The 17,678-nt window shown below is 42.1% G+C and overlaps 1 protein-coding gene across 15 annotated transcripts in view; it reads right to left on the reverse strand.

The window, feature by feature from the left end:
- FAM184A (family with sequence similarity 184 member A) overlaps nt 1–17,678 on the reverse strand; it is a 70,645-nt gene that overhangs the window by 27,676 nt on the left and 25,291 nt on the right. For all 15 annotated transcript variants that reach the window (XR_014524761.1, XR_014524762.1, XR_014524763.1 and 12 more), the window contains 5 exons: nt 14,083–14,218; nt 11,307–11,488; nt 10,599–10,796; nt 7,378–7,500; nt 431–592 (listed from right to left, as the gene is read on the reverse strand). Coding sequence is in view for 11 of the 15 variants with exons in the window: in XM_083497751.1 (XP_083353877.1) it covers nt 431–592; nt 7,378–7,500; nt 10,599–10,796; nt 11,307–11,488; nt 14,083–14,218 (801 nt within the window). In the remaining 4 variants the exon portion in view is untranslated. The remainder of the gene's footprint in view (nt 1–430; nt 593–7,377; nt 7,501–10,598; nt 10,797–11,306; nt 11,489–14,082; nt 14,219–17,678) is intronic.

A 17,678-nucleotide genomic window follows, 5' to 3' on the forward strand; every position in this document is an offset into this window, starting at 1 on the left:
CGCAAAGGAAGCTTGATACGTGCATAAGAACATAAGAGCCCTGCTGAATCAGACCAATGGTCTATTAGTTCAGCAACCTATTTTCCACAGGTGTCCTCTGGATGCTTCTCAGAAGCTCACGAGTAGGAAATGAAGGATACAGTCTTCTCTTGTTGCTTCCAGCAGCTGGCATTCAATGACATGCCGGCTCTGAATGTGAGGTTAGAGCCATAATGACTAGACTCATTCCCCATGAATTTGTCAAATTTCCTTTTAAACCCATCTAGTTTAGAGGACAGTAGCACATCTGAGTGATGATAAATATATGGGGTTACAGTAGACACTAGAGTAAGTAGGAAAGCTTATCTCTGTGTGTAAGGAGAGGGAGCTTCAGATGTGTAAAGCAGTTGCCATGAATCAGAGTGATGGAGCTGGTGTATCCTGCAGTTACCTGAACATTATACAGAGAATCAGTGGTCTCCCTCAGTCTTGCCCTGGTTAACTCCAGTTCTTTTTGTAGTATTTCCTGGGTTTCCTGGAGATTGGAGATGTGCCCTTCTGCAGTACCAAGGCCCTGTTCACTTTTTCTTACTAAATCTTGTAATCGACCCATCTACAAAAAGGAGAGAAAGAAGTATTGATAGTTTAACAATTTCAGATTATGAACTTGTGTATGCTGAATAGTATAGTATTCGGTATACAGTTAAATGAGCATGACATACCGTATTTTTCGTCCTATAGGACGCACTTTTTCCCCTCCAAAAATGAAGGGGAAATCTGGGTGCGTCCTATGGGGCGAATGCAGGCTTTCGCTGAAGCTTGGAGAGCGAGAGGGGTCGGTGCGCACCGACCCCTCTCGCTCTCCAGGCTTCAGGAAGACATCCACAACCTAGGCAGCCCTGCGGGAGTTCCCGCAGGGCTGTCTAGGCTGCGGATAGCAGCCTGCTTCCCAGAGTGTCGGGCGCCCTGAAAGCAGAGCGCCCGGCGCTTCAGGAACACATCCGTAGCCTAGGCAGCCCTGCAGGAGGTCCCGCAGGAATGTCTAGGCTGCGGATAGCAGCCTGCTTCCCGGAGCATCAAGCGCCCTGAAAGCAGAGCGCCTGGCGCTTCGGGAACACATCCGTAGCCTAGGCAGCCCTGCGGGAGGTCCCGCAGGGATGTCTAGGCTGCGGATAGCAGCCTGCCGCCCGGCGGGCGGGCACCCTGAAGCAGAGTGCCCCTCGCGCTGGGCAGACATCCGCAGCATGGGGAGCCCTGCAGGAGTTCCCCGCAGGGCTCTCCACGCTGCGGATAGCGGGCAGGGCACCCTGAAGCAGAGCACCCCTCGCGCCGGGCAGAAATCGGCCAGCTCCACAAGCTCAGGGGACAGCAGGGAGGTGCAGCGCCGTCATCCCGCTGTTCCTCGGCCTGGTTCGGTTTCCCCGACCTGCTTTTGGGGGGGAAATAAAGGAATTCCCCCCCTTTATTTCCCTCCCAAAAAACTAGGCGCGTCCTATGAGACGGAGCGTCCTATGGGACGAAAAATACAGTACTTTTGTGCATATTTTCCCCTATCTAAATATAATCTTCATACAGACAAAGCCAACCCCACTCATACTTTTACTATTCACTACTATTAAAAAACAAACATACACCAAACATTTCAAACAAACACAAGTATCCCAATTTCCTTAGATTTAGACTTTTAAAAAACAGGTTATAAAATACAATATTATAGATAAGAGAGGGCAGCCAAGAGCTACTGTAATTTCAAACATGGTTGGCAATTGCAAAGATATATCCCCTATATGCTGAAGCTTTATCCATTATGCACACCAGCATTCTGCAAGAATGTAGACAGCACTGCATCCAAGCACACACAACTTGCTGTTTGAAGTCTCATGGCCTTCGCCCCATCAATATCTGGTAAGGAAACAAGCTTGAGTTTACGAGACTATACCTGTATTTTGAAACATTTGCTGAAGGATTATACCAGTCAGGAGTTGCCAACCTTATTATTAAAGGTTTCTGCAACAGGATTTTGTGGAAGGCAATTCTTTTATAACTTTACTTTTACAAGGATTATCTCAAATAGAACTTCAGACATTTTTAACACTACATAGTGGAGCTTTGTTATATACACTAACGGTATATAACAGCTGCCTACAACTGGGAATGCATGAAGAAGATGCAATACAGATTACTTCCAATTATATCAGCATGAGATAGACTAGTATACATATTTTGGTTAATATTCTCTTTTTTGTATTTGTTTGCTTATGCATAAAAATCACCCTAAATTAAGCTTTCGATTCAGAACTACTGACAGTATCAATGAAGCTGAATGTGAGGAAAATGCAAATCAATAGTGTGAATAAGGAAAAATTATCCTTTGGTTTCAAGTTTAAAAACCAATAAACCATGAAGTACATGTCTCCCTTAAGAGTCTTCAAAGCAATAGTGAACCTAGTACACAATCTCCTCCTAGAGAATGAGTAACTAACGTGCCCCTTTCTGAAGCAGAACTACTCATATTTTGCCTGACTTGGAAGCTCTATATACCCGTATCCCTTCATCCAGCGGCCTCATATACTCATCAATGTTCTTGAACATAGATGAGTATTTAATTAAACTTGAAATTTTACGCATTGTATTTTGAAAACTAGCTTGGTAAAGCTGGATTATTGTTTGTTACACAAGTAATCAACACCACCCTTTGAAAAGAGATGACTCATCTACAGTTATTTGCCTTCCACTCTGTATATATACATTTGCATATTCAATTCTCCACCAGACTGCCCACCAGTCACCACTCCAACTTCAGATTCTATTTTCTAAGAAAAGTTGTTGAATAGGTGGACAGTCTGCAGAGTCAGACATACACAGATACTGTCAGCTACATATAAACCTTCTTGCCTGGCTTTTTACCTGGGTATGCAGCATGACTGAAATTGCAGCTGTGACTGAGAATCTCTGCCTAGATGTTGAAAAGGGAAATAGCATCCTTTTGATTCTTTGGCAACCTTTGATAAAATGTATAATTTGGACCAAGAATTGAGCACTTGGTCTTACATGATCGACATGGCTTTGGATTTTGTATTTCACAGCAGTACACCACATAGCATTGGAAACTGCTTTTGAGACTGGATATTTACAATTCAAAGGAATACAAAATCTCCCTAGGCATGTACAAGTCCTTGTACCTTGATCTTTGCATCATTGTGAGCACCTGGAAGATTTCTCCCAAGTGACTATACTTAGACATACATTCATCACCTCTCCCTTAGAGGTTTTTATTCACAGCAAAGCAGTACAGTGGACGCTCGGGTTGTGAACGTGATCTGTGCAGGATGCATATTCACAACCCGCAGAGTTCGCAACCCGCATCTGCGCATGCATGGGTTGCGATTCAGCGCTTCTGCGCAAAGTGTGGTTTAGCACTTCTGCACATGCGCGACCGCCGAAACTGGAAGTAACCCGTTCCGGTACTTCCAGGTTTTTGCAGTCCGTAACCTGAAAAAAAGGAACCTGAAACGTCTGTAACCCGAGGTATGACTGTATGTAAATGTTGTTAAATATATATATATATATATATATATATATATATATATATATATATATATGCAGGTTTTGGTGTCTTCGGGTGTCTTCCCGTGTAAGAGTTGGGGTGTCTAGGCGACGTTTCGACGAGGTCTCACTCGTCATCTTCAGGCTGGTGCTTTCGGCTTCTTGTTACTGGAACAGAGCAGGATCTCAGTGTTTGAGTTCCTATAAATACTGTTGAGGGGGTGTGGTGTATAGCCTCCAACGTTCTGGGCAGAGAGGAAGTTCCCAGGTTAGTGTGCCTTTTCTTCTTTTGTTCCTTAATTACTTGAGGGATATCTTGAGTGATTTCTTGAGTGATATTCTGAGTACCACTTAGGTGGGTCATTAAGTGTGGATTAGTTGCTAAAGCTTTCGTGTCTTGACCTCTTGAGCTTGTGAAGAGTTTTTCTGAGAAGATGGCTGTACTGCACTTAGTTGTGCTCTGGCTTGGCTTCGTGTATAGGGGCGAGCTGTGGTTTTGTGCCCTGTGCCAGCCAGATCTGTGTAGGGATTGCAGGGGGGTGCAGCATCCGGAGGTGCCACTATGGTTTGGCTACTGGATGGTGTCTGTAATTTATCTGTGGAGAGGGTCTGGGTTTGGGTCTGGTGTGGTTGATTGGTGATGGCGTTCTGTGTGCCTCTGGTTCTGGTGTCGGTTTTTGTGGGGAGGGCTAATTTCCAGATGTCTGGCAGGCGGGACGTGTCGTCACGCTTGTTCATGTTGTGAGGGTGTTTCTCTATCTCGATGGCTTCCATGATTATTCTCTTGTGGTGATGTTCCATGTTAAAGAACATCACCACAAGAGAATAATCATGGAAGCCATCGAGATAGAGAAACACCCTCACAACATGAACAAGCGTGACGACACGTCCCGCCTGCCAGACATCTGGAAATTAGCCCTCCCCACAAAAACCGACACCAGAACCAGAGGCACACAGAACGCCATCACCAATCAACCACACCAGACCCAAACCCAGACCCTCTCCACAGATAAATTACAGACACCATCCAGTAGCCAAACCATAGTGGCACCTCCGGATGCTGCACCCCCCTGCAATCCCTACACAGATCTGGCTGGCACAGGGCACAAAACCACAGCTCGCCCCTATACACGAAGCCAAGCCAGAGTACAACTAAGTGCAGTACAGCCATCTTCTCAGAAAAACTCTTCACAAGCTCAAGAGGTCAAGACACGAAAGCTTTAGCAACTAATCCACACCTAATGACCCACCTAAGTGGTACTCAGAATATCACTCAAGAAATCACTCAAGATATCCCTCAAGTAATTAAGGAACAAAAGAAGAAAAGGCACACTAACCTGGGAACTTCCTCTCTGCCCAGAACGTTGGAGGCTATACACCACACCCCCTCAACAGTATTTATAGGAACTCAAACACTGAGATCCTGCTCTGTTCCAGTAACAAGAAGCCGAAAGCACCAGCCTGAAGATGACGAGTGAGACCTCGTCGAAACGTCGCCTAGACACCCCAACTCTTACACGGGAAGACACCCGAAGACACCAAAACCTGCATTCCTGTACCCGTGAAAATCTACGAAAGCATATATATATATATATATATATATATATATATATATATATATATATATATATATATTCTCCTGGGGATCCTGCCTTTGGTGACCCATGGGATCCTATTTTACTCCCTTCTTGTTCAGTGCAAATGTGGGGCCACTTTGTTCTGCAACAGTTTAGATGCTAAGAGCAGAATCTTATAAATGTCTACTCACAAGTTAAATAAATAGGACTTACAGTAGATGTGTAGAGGACTGCAGCAATAAGTAAGCAGCTTTTATTCTCAGCAGTCCCTAATCCATTTATAAGCTATTTATTAGTGTTTGTACGAAATAATGAATAATTTAATGAAATAGTTTTAAAATGACAAATTGGCTTACCATATTTTTCGCCCCATAGGACGCACCGGCCCATAGGACGCACCAGGTTTTTTGGGGGGAAATAAAGGGGGGGGGGAATTATTTCCCTCCCAGGCGCTTGTGGGGCCGGCAGCGGGGAGAAGCGCTCTTCTCCCCGCCACCCGCCTTCAGACCAGATCTGGGGACAGCGGGAAGACGCGCTGCGCCTCCCAGCTGTCCCCGGAGTTTGCGGGGCTGGCAGCGGGGAGAAGCGCTCTTCTCCCCGCCGCCCGCCTTCAGATCAGGTACGGGGGCAGCGGGAAGACACGCTGCGCCTCCCCACTGTCCCCGGAGCTTGCGGGGCTGGCGGCGGGGTCTCCCCACCATCAGCCTCCAAACCACTTCGGGAGACAGCGGGATGGCGGCGTTCCACCTCCCTCTGTCCCCCGACCTTGTGGGGCTGGCGCTGGGGGTCTCCTGAAGCCTGGAGAGTGAGAGGGGTCGGTGCGCACCGACCCCTCTCGCTCTCCAGGCTTCAGCGAAAGCCTGCATTCGCCCCATAGGACGCACACACATTTCCCCTTCATTTTTGGAGGGGGAAAAGTGCATCCTATAGGGCGAAAAATACGGTAATTGGCATTTTCTGGATACTGAACCATTTCTGTGACAACTTATAAGTGACATTATTATCTGTAAAGCTGACATTTTAAAAATGTTAGTTTGTAACTCTGAAGCTGAGCATATAATTATTTTTTTATGAGAAGGATCAATAGTTCAATAACAGTATTTTTAAAAGAGCATCTTAAGAATGCAATAAACATTAGATTTTCCGGTTACTAACCAATATACCATCTCTATCAAGTTGTTTAAAATAAAAAGCCATTCCTCTTCACGACTGCAAAATAGCATATTAAAAACAAATGTACAAATGAAATTACAAATAAGAAATACTTAACAGAATGTTGCTCACAAGAAATATGGTCCTCAGACTGAAACAGGTTCTCCGCCCTGGTATACTGTATGAATGCCTTTGTTTGTATAAAAAAAGAAGCTATAATGCAGACACCCCCAAACTGCTGACCTTCAGTTGTTGTTGACTACAACTCCCAACATTCCTTACCACTGGGCATGCTGGTTGGGGTTTGTGGGAGTTGTGAGTCCAACACTGGAGGATCCCAGATTGGGGAATGCTGCTGCCATGGGTAAGATACAGAACTTGGGCCAAGAAATCCAGGTTCAAATCTCCCCAGCCACTTAGTGTTGGTCTTAGGATATTCAGGACACTAACTATCTAAATCTATAATACATTGTAGGGTTACTTTGAATGTAAAATGAGGAGAATCTATGTAAATTAACCTGAGCTCTTTAGAAGAAGGTTGGAGTACATATGCAACTACTAAGCAGAGCATTTGCATTTTTTAAAAAAAAAAAAACATTGGGGAAAATACACTTACTGTACATGGGAAGTTAAGAATTCTTGCTGGATTAGAGTAAGGTCAATGTAGCAAATTCTGTTTTCAACAGTGGCGACCAGATGCCTCTGGCTTTTTACAAGTAGGGCATGGAGATGACATTCTCTTCCCTGTTTGTCCCTAGTATTTGATATTCAGAGGTATGCTGCCTTTGAATATGGAGATTTCATGTTTAGCTACCCATGGCTGATGCCACTAATATAGCAATCCTTAATAAATGTGATTAAAGCAGTCTAGTGGTCATTACCAAGTCATGACAGAAAATTCTAGCATTATCAGAGAAGAGAACAACCTTCCTTTTCTCTACACCATTCATAAAAGTCATGAATATAAGAACTATATTTTTAAAAATATGTTTAAAAAGCAAAATAGAATAGAGCAAATCTTAAACATACAGCTCTAAAACACTGACTAAAGAAAATATCAGTATTGGTTAAAAGTGGTCTAATGCACATAACAGTTAGCTGATATGACTAAGCTGATTCTTGCCTCCTGATTGGATGAAGTCAGCTTGGTTGTCAGTTCTTCCCTCAGGTTTTCCAACTGCTGTCGAAGCTGATTCTTCTCGTCTTCAAAATGTATCTTCTCTTTTTCAAAGTGCTGCTCCAACTCCTTAAGAAAACGAAAAACAATAGAAATGCCTGTTTAGGTTCATTACATACTAAAGCAGGACTCATATTAGTCTGTTTTTCTAATGCTCATGGTTGTTCTATGTATTACTTATAAGACAAACAGAGAGACCTGCTGTTGACACAAATAACATTTAATAAAAGTGCTGGAAATGTTTCTCCTTTTCCCCATTCTAATGAGTCCAACATGCAGAAGAGACAGAATATTAGTAAATTTGTAACAACATCTGGACAAGTCCAAAATTAGGGTAATTCTAAACAAACAAAGGTTTGAGCCAAATATGCCATTTCATAGATGAGAGTTTTAGAAACTTCTAGTCTAATAAAAATATTTAATTTCAAGATGTTATTCTGTAGTGTAACTACTCAAACACAAGGATAACAAATGTAAAAATTTAAGATGTCAGCTGAGGGCTTTCATGAAAGTACTGGGACTGTCAGTTTAATATTAACCTGGCCTGTTGAAAACAATGAATCAAAAACAATTACTCCCGGGGAACTTCCAGGTTAGCGCCATCGGCAATGGCGGAGTTCCTCTGACCGAGAGGAACCCGCTCCGCGAAAATTGGGTCTTGCTGCCGCAGCGAAGACAGAGACCCCTCAAAAATCCCAGGCGGAGGAAGCCTGGGAACGTGGGGTTCGGCTGACACCAAGAGCGCCTCCCCTACTCGCAGGGAAACCCTTTTTCAGGGATTCGAAGCGAAGTGGGGTGAGTGGCGCGGTGTTTGGAATCGACCCCTACTTTTACGGAGTGAAGCCCCACAGCCGTTGCCGGAGAGCGCTGACTTTTTCCTGTGGACAATTGGACTCTAAACAAGTACCCGTGAGTAGAACAAAAAATTGGACTACGAAACATTTTAATTTGGCACCGAAGCGGGAAGGTTCTAAACAGGAAATCCGCCTTCCGCTTTTGTAAATAGATTGAAGCAAAAATTTTGCAAGCTAAAGTCTGGAAAGTCGTATATAAAGGACTAAATTTCCTTCAGTTAAAACCACCAAAACCCCTCTTGGAAGCAGGAGAAGAGGGGGGGAATCTTAGATTGTTTAAGCCTGCAGGAGAGGGAGTAAAGAAAGATAAATTTCCACCGTCTCAAACCTGGGAACGGGGTGTCAGAGACAGAAATTTTTGGGGAAGTTCATTAACTGTGAATGGAACGTCTTTTGACAGATAGTTAAAAAAGAGAAACATATTGATCCCTAGGTTGCCTTTTGCATCCAAAAGAAACAAAATATTTGAAAAATGAAAGTAATTTTCTTTTGTTGGACCTGCTTTCAAAAGATGGATACAAAGTGAAATTGTCTCCTCTAGAGGGAGCTTGTTAAACTGTTGCTGGAGTCGATCTGGGGAATTTCACAGCTGTGGAGATTAAGGATTGTGAGACCAGACATTTGACCTTGGATAAGAATGTGTTTAGAAGAAGTTTTGGTGCTTGCCCTTTGCAAGACAAGTGCTTTGTTGGAGCAGCTGCATGAGAAGATGGATTTGATGACTGTTGCAGTCAATAATTTTGGACAAACAGTGAATACTCACATAGAAACCATTCAGGAACCAACCCAGGAATCTGTTTTGACAGGGCAAGTGCAAGTGCAGAAGATAATGGAGGAGGTTGTTGTTGAACCTCAAGTAATACAAATGGAGAGACCTGAGGCCCTACAGGAGCATAAGCTGCTGTTTTTGAAGACTGAACCTGGAGAAAGTCAGATTTGGAGAGAGGGAGCATTGTTTGGCTTGGAGATGGGAAGTTGGTTGGATCCCCCTAGGCAGGGACGTTTTGGCTTTTGGGATTTGATTTTGGGCCGGGGGGGTCTGGAGTTGTGGGGGCTCTTAACTTTGGAGGGACTTTGAAACATGCTTTTAAATACTTTCTGGATTACAGTGCTGACTGTGGAGAATGGGCTGACCTGTCGTGGGGGGATGGAGATATTGTTGGGTTGGAGTCTCCCCGAGACCTACTCCTCAATGAGAAAGGAAAGAAATTAAGAAAAAGATCAACAAAAGACAAAGTAAAGTGCAGGTATAAACAAGAAGAAGATCTGCAGAAGGGACATGGAAAAGACTTAAGAGCCTCGGACACAAGATCACCAGGTTGATGGACTAGATGGAAGGGATAGAAAGGACTGACATAACCCGAGACCAGGAAAAAGAGACGTTGGATGAAGACTGGAAGAAAGTTTTTAAAAATTTATTTTGAGAATTAGTGTAAAATTAATGAGTGTTAGGAAAAATGTTGGAATGAAACTATTTGGCTTTAGTAGAAATGATATAAGGAGTTATGTACAAATAAGTATTAAGTTTTAAGTTGTAAGGCTTTTTATGGTAAGATAAGGTTAAAATAAATTAAGGTAAATTTAATGACAGAATATAGTGAAAGATGGAAAGGATTTGCTGAGTTAATTAATAGGTTAGACTGTTATACAACAAAAATTGAGAAAGATGGAAAGAATTTGCTGAAACAATTAATTACCTAGAAATGCTGGGAGGTGAACCTGGATCTTCTGCATGCAAAGTACAGAGTTATGGCCCTTCCCCTCTCACCAGTGTTTGTATAACATATAAAACTGAATCAAGTAACTGATTCCTAATGGGTAGACCAGATACATATACTATACATGAACAAGAATCTGATAATTTGCAACTAGCAGAAAGTGTTCAGAAGGGAATGTTCAGAAGTTTTTGAATATTCCCAATCTTTAACTCTACATGCCCTTTCTATTGTTTTCTGCTAATTTACCTGTCCTATCAATCAATGAAAGAGATACAAAAGAGACCTAGAAGTCTCTAAACAGTGTTGTAAAAGAATGAGAAAGCAAATTCTTAACTTCTTACCTGTCTATTATTAGCCAATGAGAAATTGGAGAGAAATGCTGCCCATTTTTTATATAAGTGATATTAATATGCAATCTCTTCTGCTTAAAATAATTCGTGTAGCTGAAAAATTTGCTACATGCTTCCTCTTGCTTTTACAAGCCTCTTACTGGAAAATATCTGGAACTAAGGTATGCTATATACTTGATTTTTTAATTCAAAATCTTTTTCATACAGCAAAACTAAGAACAGTCCTCACATTATAGTTCTCTTACCATTTGCAGTTTCTTTTTCTCCTTGTTAGCAGTGCTATGTGCTGCCTCAAGAGCAGTATGATGTTTCCATGCCAACTCCTCCAAGGTCTTAGAATGAGCCTCATTTAATTGTGCAGCCTCCCCTTCCAGCCTGGCTTGCAGTTTTATCAGCTCCTTCTCATAATATTCTCGTTGTGTTTCCCTTGCTTCATTCACTTTCTGTTAATTCAAACAAACAAACAAACTTGAACTCATGACATCATCCATTTTTTTCCACTGTAATCATTGTCCCCGCCTATGACCTTCAGTTCTGCAACTCTACCACCATTCTCTGTCTCATACAAGACTCCACCCATATTCTCTTGGCAGCTGAAAACTCCACCTTTGCTGTAGTACTGGAAGTGTCTCAGGGACAGTGGGCCTAGAAATAAAGCATTATGGGTGAGGCCTTGACACCCCTCTCATAAAGACCAAAGAGGTAAGTCGGCCTTGGAGCAGACATGTTTCCCTGTCCCATTAGTGTTAACAGAATATGTTTTTAAAAGGATAAACTGAGGGAGAGGGTACAGAAAATACCCCCTCCCTCAAATTCCCAGTGTTCTGTGGCCAGGATAAAGCAGTAGGGCTTAAGAAGTGGCTCCTCCACCACAGTATTTTCTCCTCCCACCCTCCACTTTAGGACTGTTGAATCGGAAGTTGTTCTTTTTGAAAAAGCATTACTTCTTTTACCTTCTCCAGTGCAAGAATTTGTTGCCTTTGTCTTTCATCCAGGCTCTGCGTTTTGCTTTGTAATAGATTTCTTTCATCTTCTAGCTGGGACAGTTTCTCCTTTAATCTAGATTTTTCTGATTCCAAATCCCTTATTGTAACTTCCTGGGTCATTTGCGTAGCTTGAAGCATTCCAATATGACCTATAAGAAAATAAAGTATGAATTTAGAATCAGAGACACATCCAACCACAATTGTGTTAGAAGGGCATCGACCATATCCTATCTTGGTTTAAGAAGCACAAGTCTTTTGTTCCCATGCTCTGTACCTGCACTGCTGCTTCCCTGTTCTTTTTTGTGTTGTGTTGCGGTAATTCAGAAAGTTTCCCATTACGTCTGATCTGGGAAAATATGGTTACCAGGTTCAGAACAAGCCAGGATCTTAAAACCAAGGTTTGAAGTCGTCTGAATGTCCTTACCAAAGCTGGTAACCACAGGTTATCAGTTTGGATGTTAATTGGAAATTATGGTTCCCACGGATTTCCAAGGATCGATTGCAACACACTGAGAAGGACGGAAGGAAGGGGCTGCATGTGTGGGTACAAGGCTTGTTCATATCTAGCTTTATTAAGCTGATATGATTGCCTCAATGCAGCTAAGTGTTATTTAGACCACAATCCTATATACCAGGGGTCACCAACTTAAAGCCAATGGGCTGGAAGCGGCCTGTGGAGGTCGTTTGACCGGCCCACGAGCCACCCCCGAACTGAGCTGCCCGCTCACGCGCTGCGCTAATCAGGTGCAGTGCAGCAAGGGGCCTCGCTTCTGCGGCACCAGAAATCGCGTCTGCGCAGAGACAGACACCAAAAATTGCAGGCGTGCTGCTCACACACGCAAGAGATCCGGCCCACGGAGGGATCTTCGCGGGACTGATCCGGCCCAGGCAAGATAAACCTTGCTGACCCCTGCTATATACATTTACTCCTATGTAAGACCAATTGAATGTACAATGACTTATTTCTAAGAAAACTTGTCTAGAACTTCACTGTCAGACATACTGCTCATATAACAATTTTATTATTTAATGCCACACTGCTCTTATACAAAATCCTGCCTCATTATGTATGTTCTCCAAAGAAATCTTTGGGCCACAAGTGAAACCACAATGTCTTTTGAAGAGTAATTCTGTCATAGAACATTCATAGTTAACTCATTTTATAGTTAACTCATTGACACAACTCTTGAACTGCTAAAGTAAGAGGAAATCACCCTAAAAGTCCACTGAACTTCTCCACTGCCTAACACTTGCAGCCCTGGCAAATGTTGTAGTGAGCGAACTGCAGCATACCCAGCAGTTCCCATGATTATAAAGCTTTTCTATATCTTGAATAAAGAAATCCACTAATTCTCCTTTTTTCCAGGATCCTGAACAGGCTACACTCAATAAGAGCATCAATAGCAGTGCTGGGCTCACAGAAGGTTATGCCCAAAATTATTACTGTATTTAATAAAATTACTGAAACAGATTTTGTTACTATTTTAGAGAGGCAGGCAACAATCAGCAACAGGAGTGCATAACTGCCAGCATCTGGGCTGGATCTGGCCCATGACACAATACCATCAAGCCGGTAACAACTCTTGGTTGCACCTTTTCACTCAATTGTGTGCCTCAAGCCAACTGTATTTTTGCGCTGGGTGGGGAGAAAAGAATTCTAATGTGTGGACCAGCCTTCAAATTGTAAAACAGTAACAAGCCAAAAACCAGGAAGGCAATCCATGAAAGATTATGCCATAATAAATGTGTAAGTTTTCAAAACGTCACAAGAGTCAGTTGCTTTTGCTGCAAGAGGTACCCCTTCGGAAATTATAAAAGTTAATTAATAGAGAATACAAGACTTCACACTGAGTGTTTTGGAGTCTCTCAGTATGTATGTTTGCATTATATAGTCAAGACTTTAACAATGATTTTCCCCCACTATATTTCACATATATGCTAGAAAGTTCAAAATTTAAGACAGCAGGGTAAGGAAGCTCTGGCCTGCAGGCCAAATTAGACACATGAGGCCATTACCCCCAAACCAAACATATCTGCTGTACACCAGACATAATATGTGACACCAGGTATGGGGCAGGTAAAAGCTGCAAAGATCTGGGAACTTAAAGTGTGCTCCCAATTGTTCCTTGGTAAGCAGCACTCCTTGACAGTGCCAATAATTTGATGATTTGTGCTGATGGATAAAATGATTTGTGCTGATGGATAACTTATCTTAAGTTGTCACCCAATGTCATAATGATACCAGGGGACTGACAGCTGGGCAGCCCTGCCTACTTGTTGTAGTGACCTGTGGGTTGGTGGGAGAAGTGAGAAACTGCCTGGCCTGGGCTGCTACATTCCCATTACTCTTGATATAAGAAAAGTCTAGCAATAACAAAAGAGTTATACTATAAGCTTTTCAGTTACAGATAGGTAGCCGTGTTGGTCTGCCATAGTCAAAATAAAAAAATTCCTTCCTGTAGCACCTTAAAGACCAACTAAGTTAGTTCTTGGTATGAGCTTTCGTGTGCATGCACACGAAAGCTCATACCAAGAACTAACTTAGTTGGTCTTTAAGGTGCTACAGGAAGGATTTTTTTTATTTTGACTATAAGCTTTTCAATTCATCATTTAAAGGTTATAAAGGCTTTGTATAAAACAGGTTTTTTTTGCATTAAACTACTGAACAAAAACATTAAAACATTCTGAATATATACTTAAGGTAAATTACATACAAAGCACATAAAAACATATGCACACATACTGGCTTTTAGTACTAGATCTGTGGCCTGTTGCTGTAAACGTTCTCTAGCAGCTGCTAGTTCACTTTCAACCTCTTTGTGTTTGCTTAACAATGACATTTCCTCATCTTTGACATCATCCAACTGTTTTTGAAGAGCCTAAGAGAAGAGAAAACCATATTAAAAGGACAAAGTAATGTTTTTTAAATGGGACAACTATGAATGAAATTTACCAATTTATAAAACAAAGACTGCTAGCAACTTTCTTGCCTGGACATTCTTGCAGTGCTTTAGTCACAAAAGTCTGTGAGCCTCTTGCATGCAGGCCTGATGTACCAATGTGTCTAATAAACAATTCCCCACCCGCCGGCAAACATTTGCAGCTGTTCTAGTAAAATGTGTACATTTTATGGGACACTGTTCAAAGTAATAGCACTGTTAACAGAAAATTAATTGGTGAACAGTGAGTGCATTCTTTCCACAAAACGGATTGGATCTAAGAACCATGACTAGAAGGAGAAACGGCTAATAGTACTGTTCTGCAAAAGCTTGTTCAAGAGTTCACAAAGTACTCTAACAGATATTCTACAAGAGTTCTCATGCTTCTGTTTCTCCAAAATATTGCAATAGCTCTTGCACAAATGGAAGAATATGAGTTAGTTTCACTTTTCTGGAACAGAACTTTACAACAAGGTATAAAACAGCCCCTCCATGGGAAGATATGTATTTATTTATTGCACTTATATCCCACCTTCTTTCCTCCAAACTCAAGGTGTTGTACACAGTTCTCCTCCTCCCCATTTTATACTCACAATGACCCTGTGATGTGGGTTAGGCTGAGCATTAGTGACTGGCCCAAGTGAGCTTCATTGTTGAGTGGGTCTTTGAACCCTGGTCTCCCAGATCCTACTCTGACATTCTGACCACTACACCAAACTGACTTCTGCAGAAGGTACATTTAGATCTACCCCAATCAACGCAGAAAACAATACAATGTTAAATGTAATCCTTTCCTTTTACATTTGATGTGGCTGGGTGGGTGTACAGGCCCACAAGCCTTACACTCCATGATGAAAACAACACACACACACACACACACGGAAACAAACAAAAATACTAAAACAGCAACATGACAAACAGTCATGTTGATAATAAGATAATATGAAAAATAGAAGACATTTTTCTGAATGGAAAGAAGGGACCAGACAGGCTTCCACCATCAGGAAGGCTGTGTTCTAAGTACCCATCAAGCACAACTCAGGTGGTGCATTTTTAAATTGTATGGCCATTCAGGTAAGTCAGAATAAATGTTCCAGTAATAGTATAGACATGTTGGCATTCTGCCCTGACAGAAAAAATGCAATTTAATTAGAACAACATATTAAGTTCCCATTACAAAAATGAACTTTATTAAAGAAAATATGCCAACTTAAAAAGCAGCTTACAAGGAAAAAGGCATGACTAAGCTATGTGTGACTGAGTGCAAACCAGTGTTATGTATTATGCATGCTCAATATATAATTTTTATCCCTTTTTCAAGCCTTGAAGCTATGTTAGATGACAGTCATAGAAAATTGATAAGTGCTTAAACTGCACAGAGACAGAAGACTGAAAATGCCATTGTACTAAATATTAATGACTGCATTATTTAGCACAATATATATCAAATTTGCAGGAAGAATGGCAAGAAGAACCACTTCTTAGTCTTCGGGGCTGGGGGAGGTAAGTAAATCAACATTTAAAACACATGCATTTAGTCCCATGCGGAATAAAAGCAGGAGAATTGGCTAAGAACGGTCAAGTGATAACTAATTAGAAAAAGATGTTCAAGAACTATTAGAGTTCATGACTACACCACAGAAGTGAGATTTCAGTGAGGCAGCCTACATAAAATGAAAAGAAGAAAGCTAGAATACAAATTTAAGTTTTGAGGTAAGTATGGAAGAGGTTTTAGTAACTTTTAGTCACAAGCAGCAAAATCCACCAAAGTCCCATAATCCATTATTGGATACAAAATAGGTTAAATTGCAAAAAAGTTTATTATTAATATTACTCACTATGGTAAATTTACATACCCCCCTTCATGCATAGATCTCAGAGTGGTTCACAAGATAAAAAGACAACATTCATAATAAAAACAAGAACAAAACTAAAACAAAACAATAACTCCCCTCCCCCTATCCGCTTTTTAGTTACATTTCAAAATACAGTGGTACCTTGGCTTAAGAACAGCTTAGCTTATGAACAACTTGGATTAAGAACGCTGCAAACCTGGAAGTAGGTGTTTTGGTTTGTGAACTTTGCCTTGGAAGCAGAACATGTTTCGCTTCCTGTTGAGTTTGTTCCATTTGTAAATTGAGTCCCCCGCTGCTATGGGAAAGCACACCTTGGTTTAAGAATGCTTTGGTTTAAGAACAACTTCCGGAACGGATTAAGTTTGTAAACCAAGGTACCACTGTAACCATCCCATCCCAGGAGAGTAACTCTTTTGGCATGCATGCCTAGTTTATGTGCTCATCTGTTCAAAGCAATGGAGAACCCAGTAGAAGGGTAACAACCTTTTACCATGGAGGAGAGGGAGCATGTGACTGCAAGTTCACACACACAGCACTAAACCATGTTTTTGCATAATATGTGACTAGGATGCAGAGGATCAAAAGATATTTTCTGAGTGCACTCCATTGCAGTCCCCTATGTAGCATCTAAAAGCCACTCCTTTGGGTAAGGGCAATGCTCTTATAAAAGGTAAAGGTAAAGGTAAAGGTAAAGGACCCCTGGACAGTTAAGTCCAGTCAAAGACGATTATGGGGTTGCGGTGCTCATCTCGTTTCGGACCAAGGGAGCCGGAGTTTGTCCACAGACAGCTTTCTGGGTCATGTGGCCAGAATGACTAAACTACTTCTGGCGCAATGGAACACTGTGATGGAACCCAGAGTGCACAGAAACGCCGTTTACCTTCCTGCTGCAGCAGTACCTATTTATCTACTTGCACTGTTGTGCTTTTGAACTGCTAGGTTGCCAGTAGTTGGGACAGAGCAATGGGAGCTCACTCTGTTGCACGGATTTGAACCACTGACCTTCTGATCAGCAAGCCCAAGTGGCTCAGTGGTTTAGACCACAGTGCCACCTGCTCCTTTTTGTTCTCTTACCATGGCAATGGCACCTACCTGTGAGGTGCTGGAACTGAGTTCCAGTGAGTTCAAGCTGAAAAAAGAGTCCTGGGTCAGGGGACCCCCTAAAATGGTGTCCAAAGTGACGCTGGTGGCTTCAGTCTGAGGCTGAGAAATTGGTGGGGTGGTATCCAGTGCTCCCATTCCAGCAGTGCAAGAGATGTGTGCAGGTTGAACATAACTTTTTATTCCTCTTCTCCCCTGCACTTCCTGCACTTCCTGCACTTCCCAACCTCAAAATCAGCTTTGGAGGATTAGGAGACTCTCCAGAGAAGATTTGGGGAGCATGGGGAGGAGGAGGAGAAACATCAGCAGAACTCCACTGGCACTGCTTTGGATACAAACCCAAATTTGTTGCATCAATATAAGTGCCATCTGCTTGCCCAAGGGGTCCCTGGATCAAAGCCACCAATTTTAACTGTTAATTACTTCATATTGTCATTTGCTTT

This window comes from Podarcis liolepis (assembly GCF_965112155.1).
Source record: "Podarcis liolepis genome assembly, chromosome: 3".
NCBI classification, from domain to species: Eukaryota; Metazoa; Chordata; class Lepidosauria; order Squamata; family Lacertidae; genus Podarcis; species Podarcis liolepis.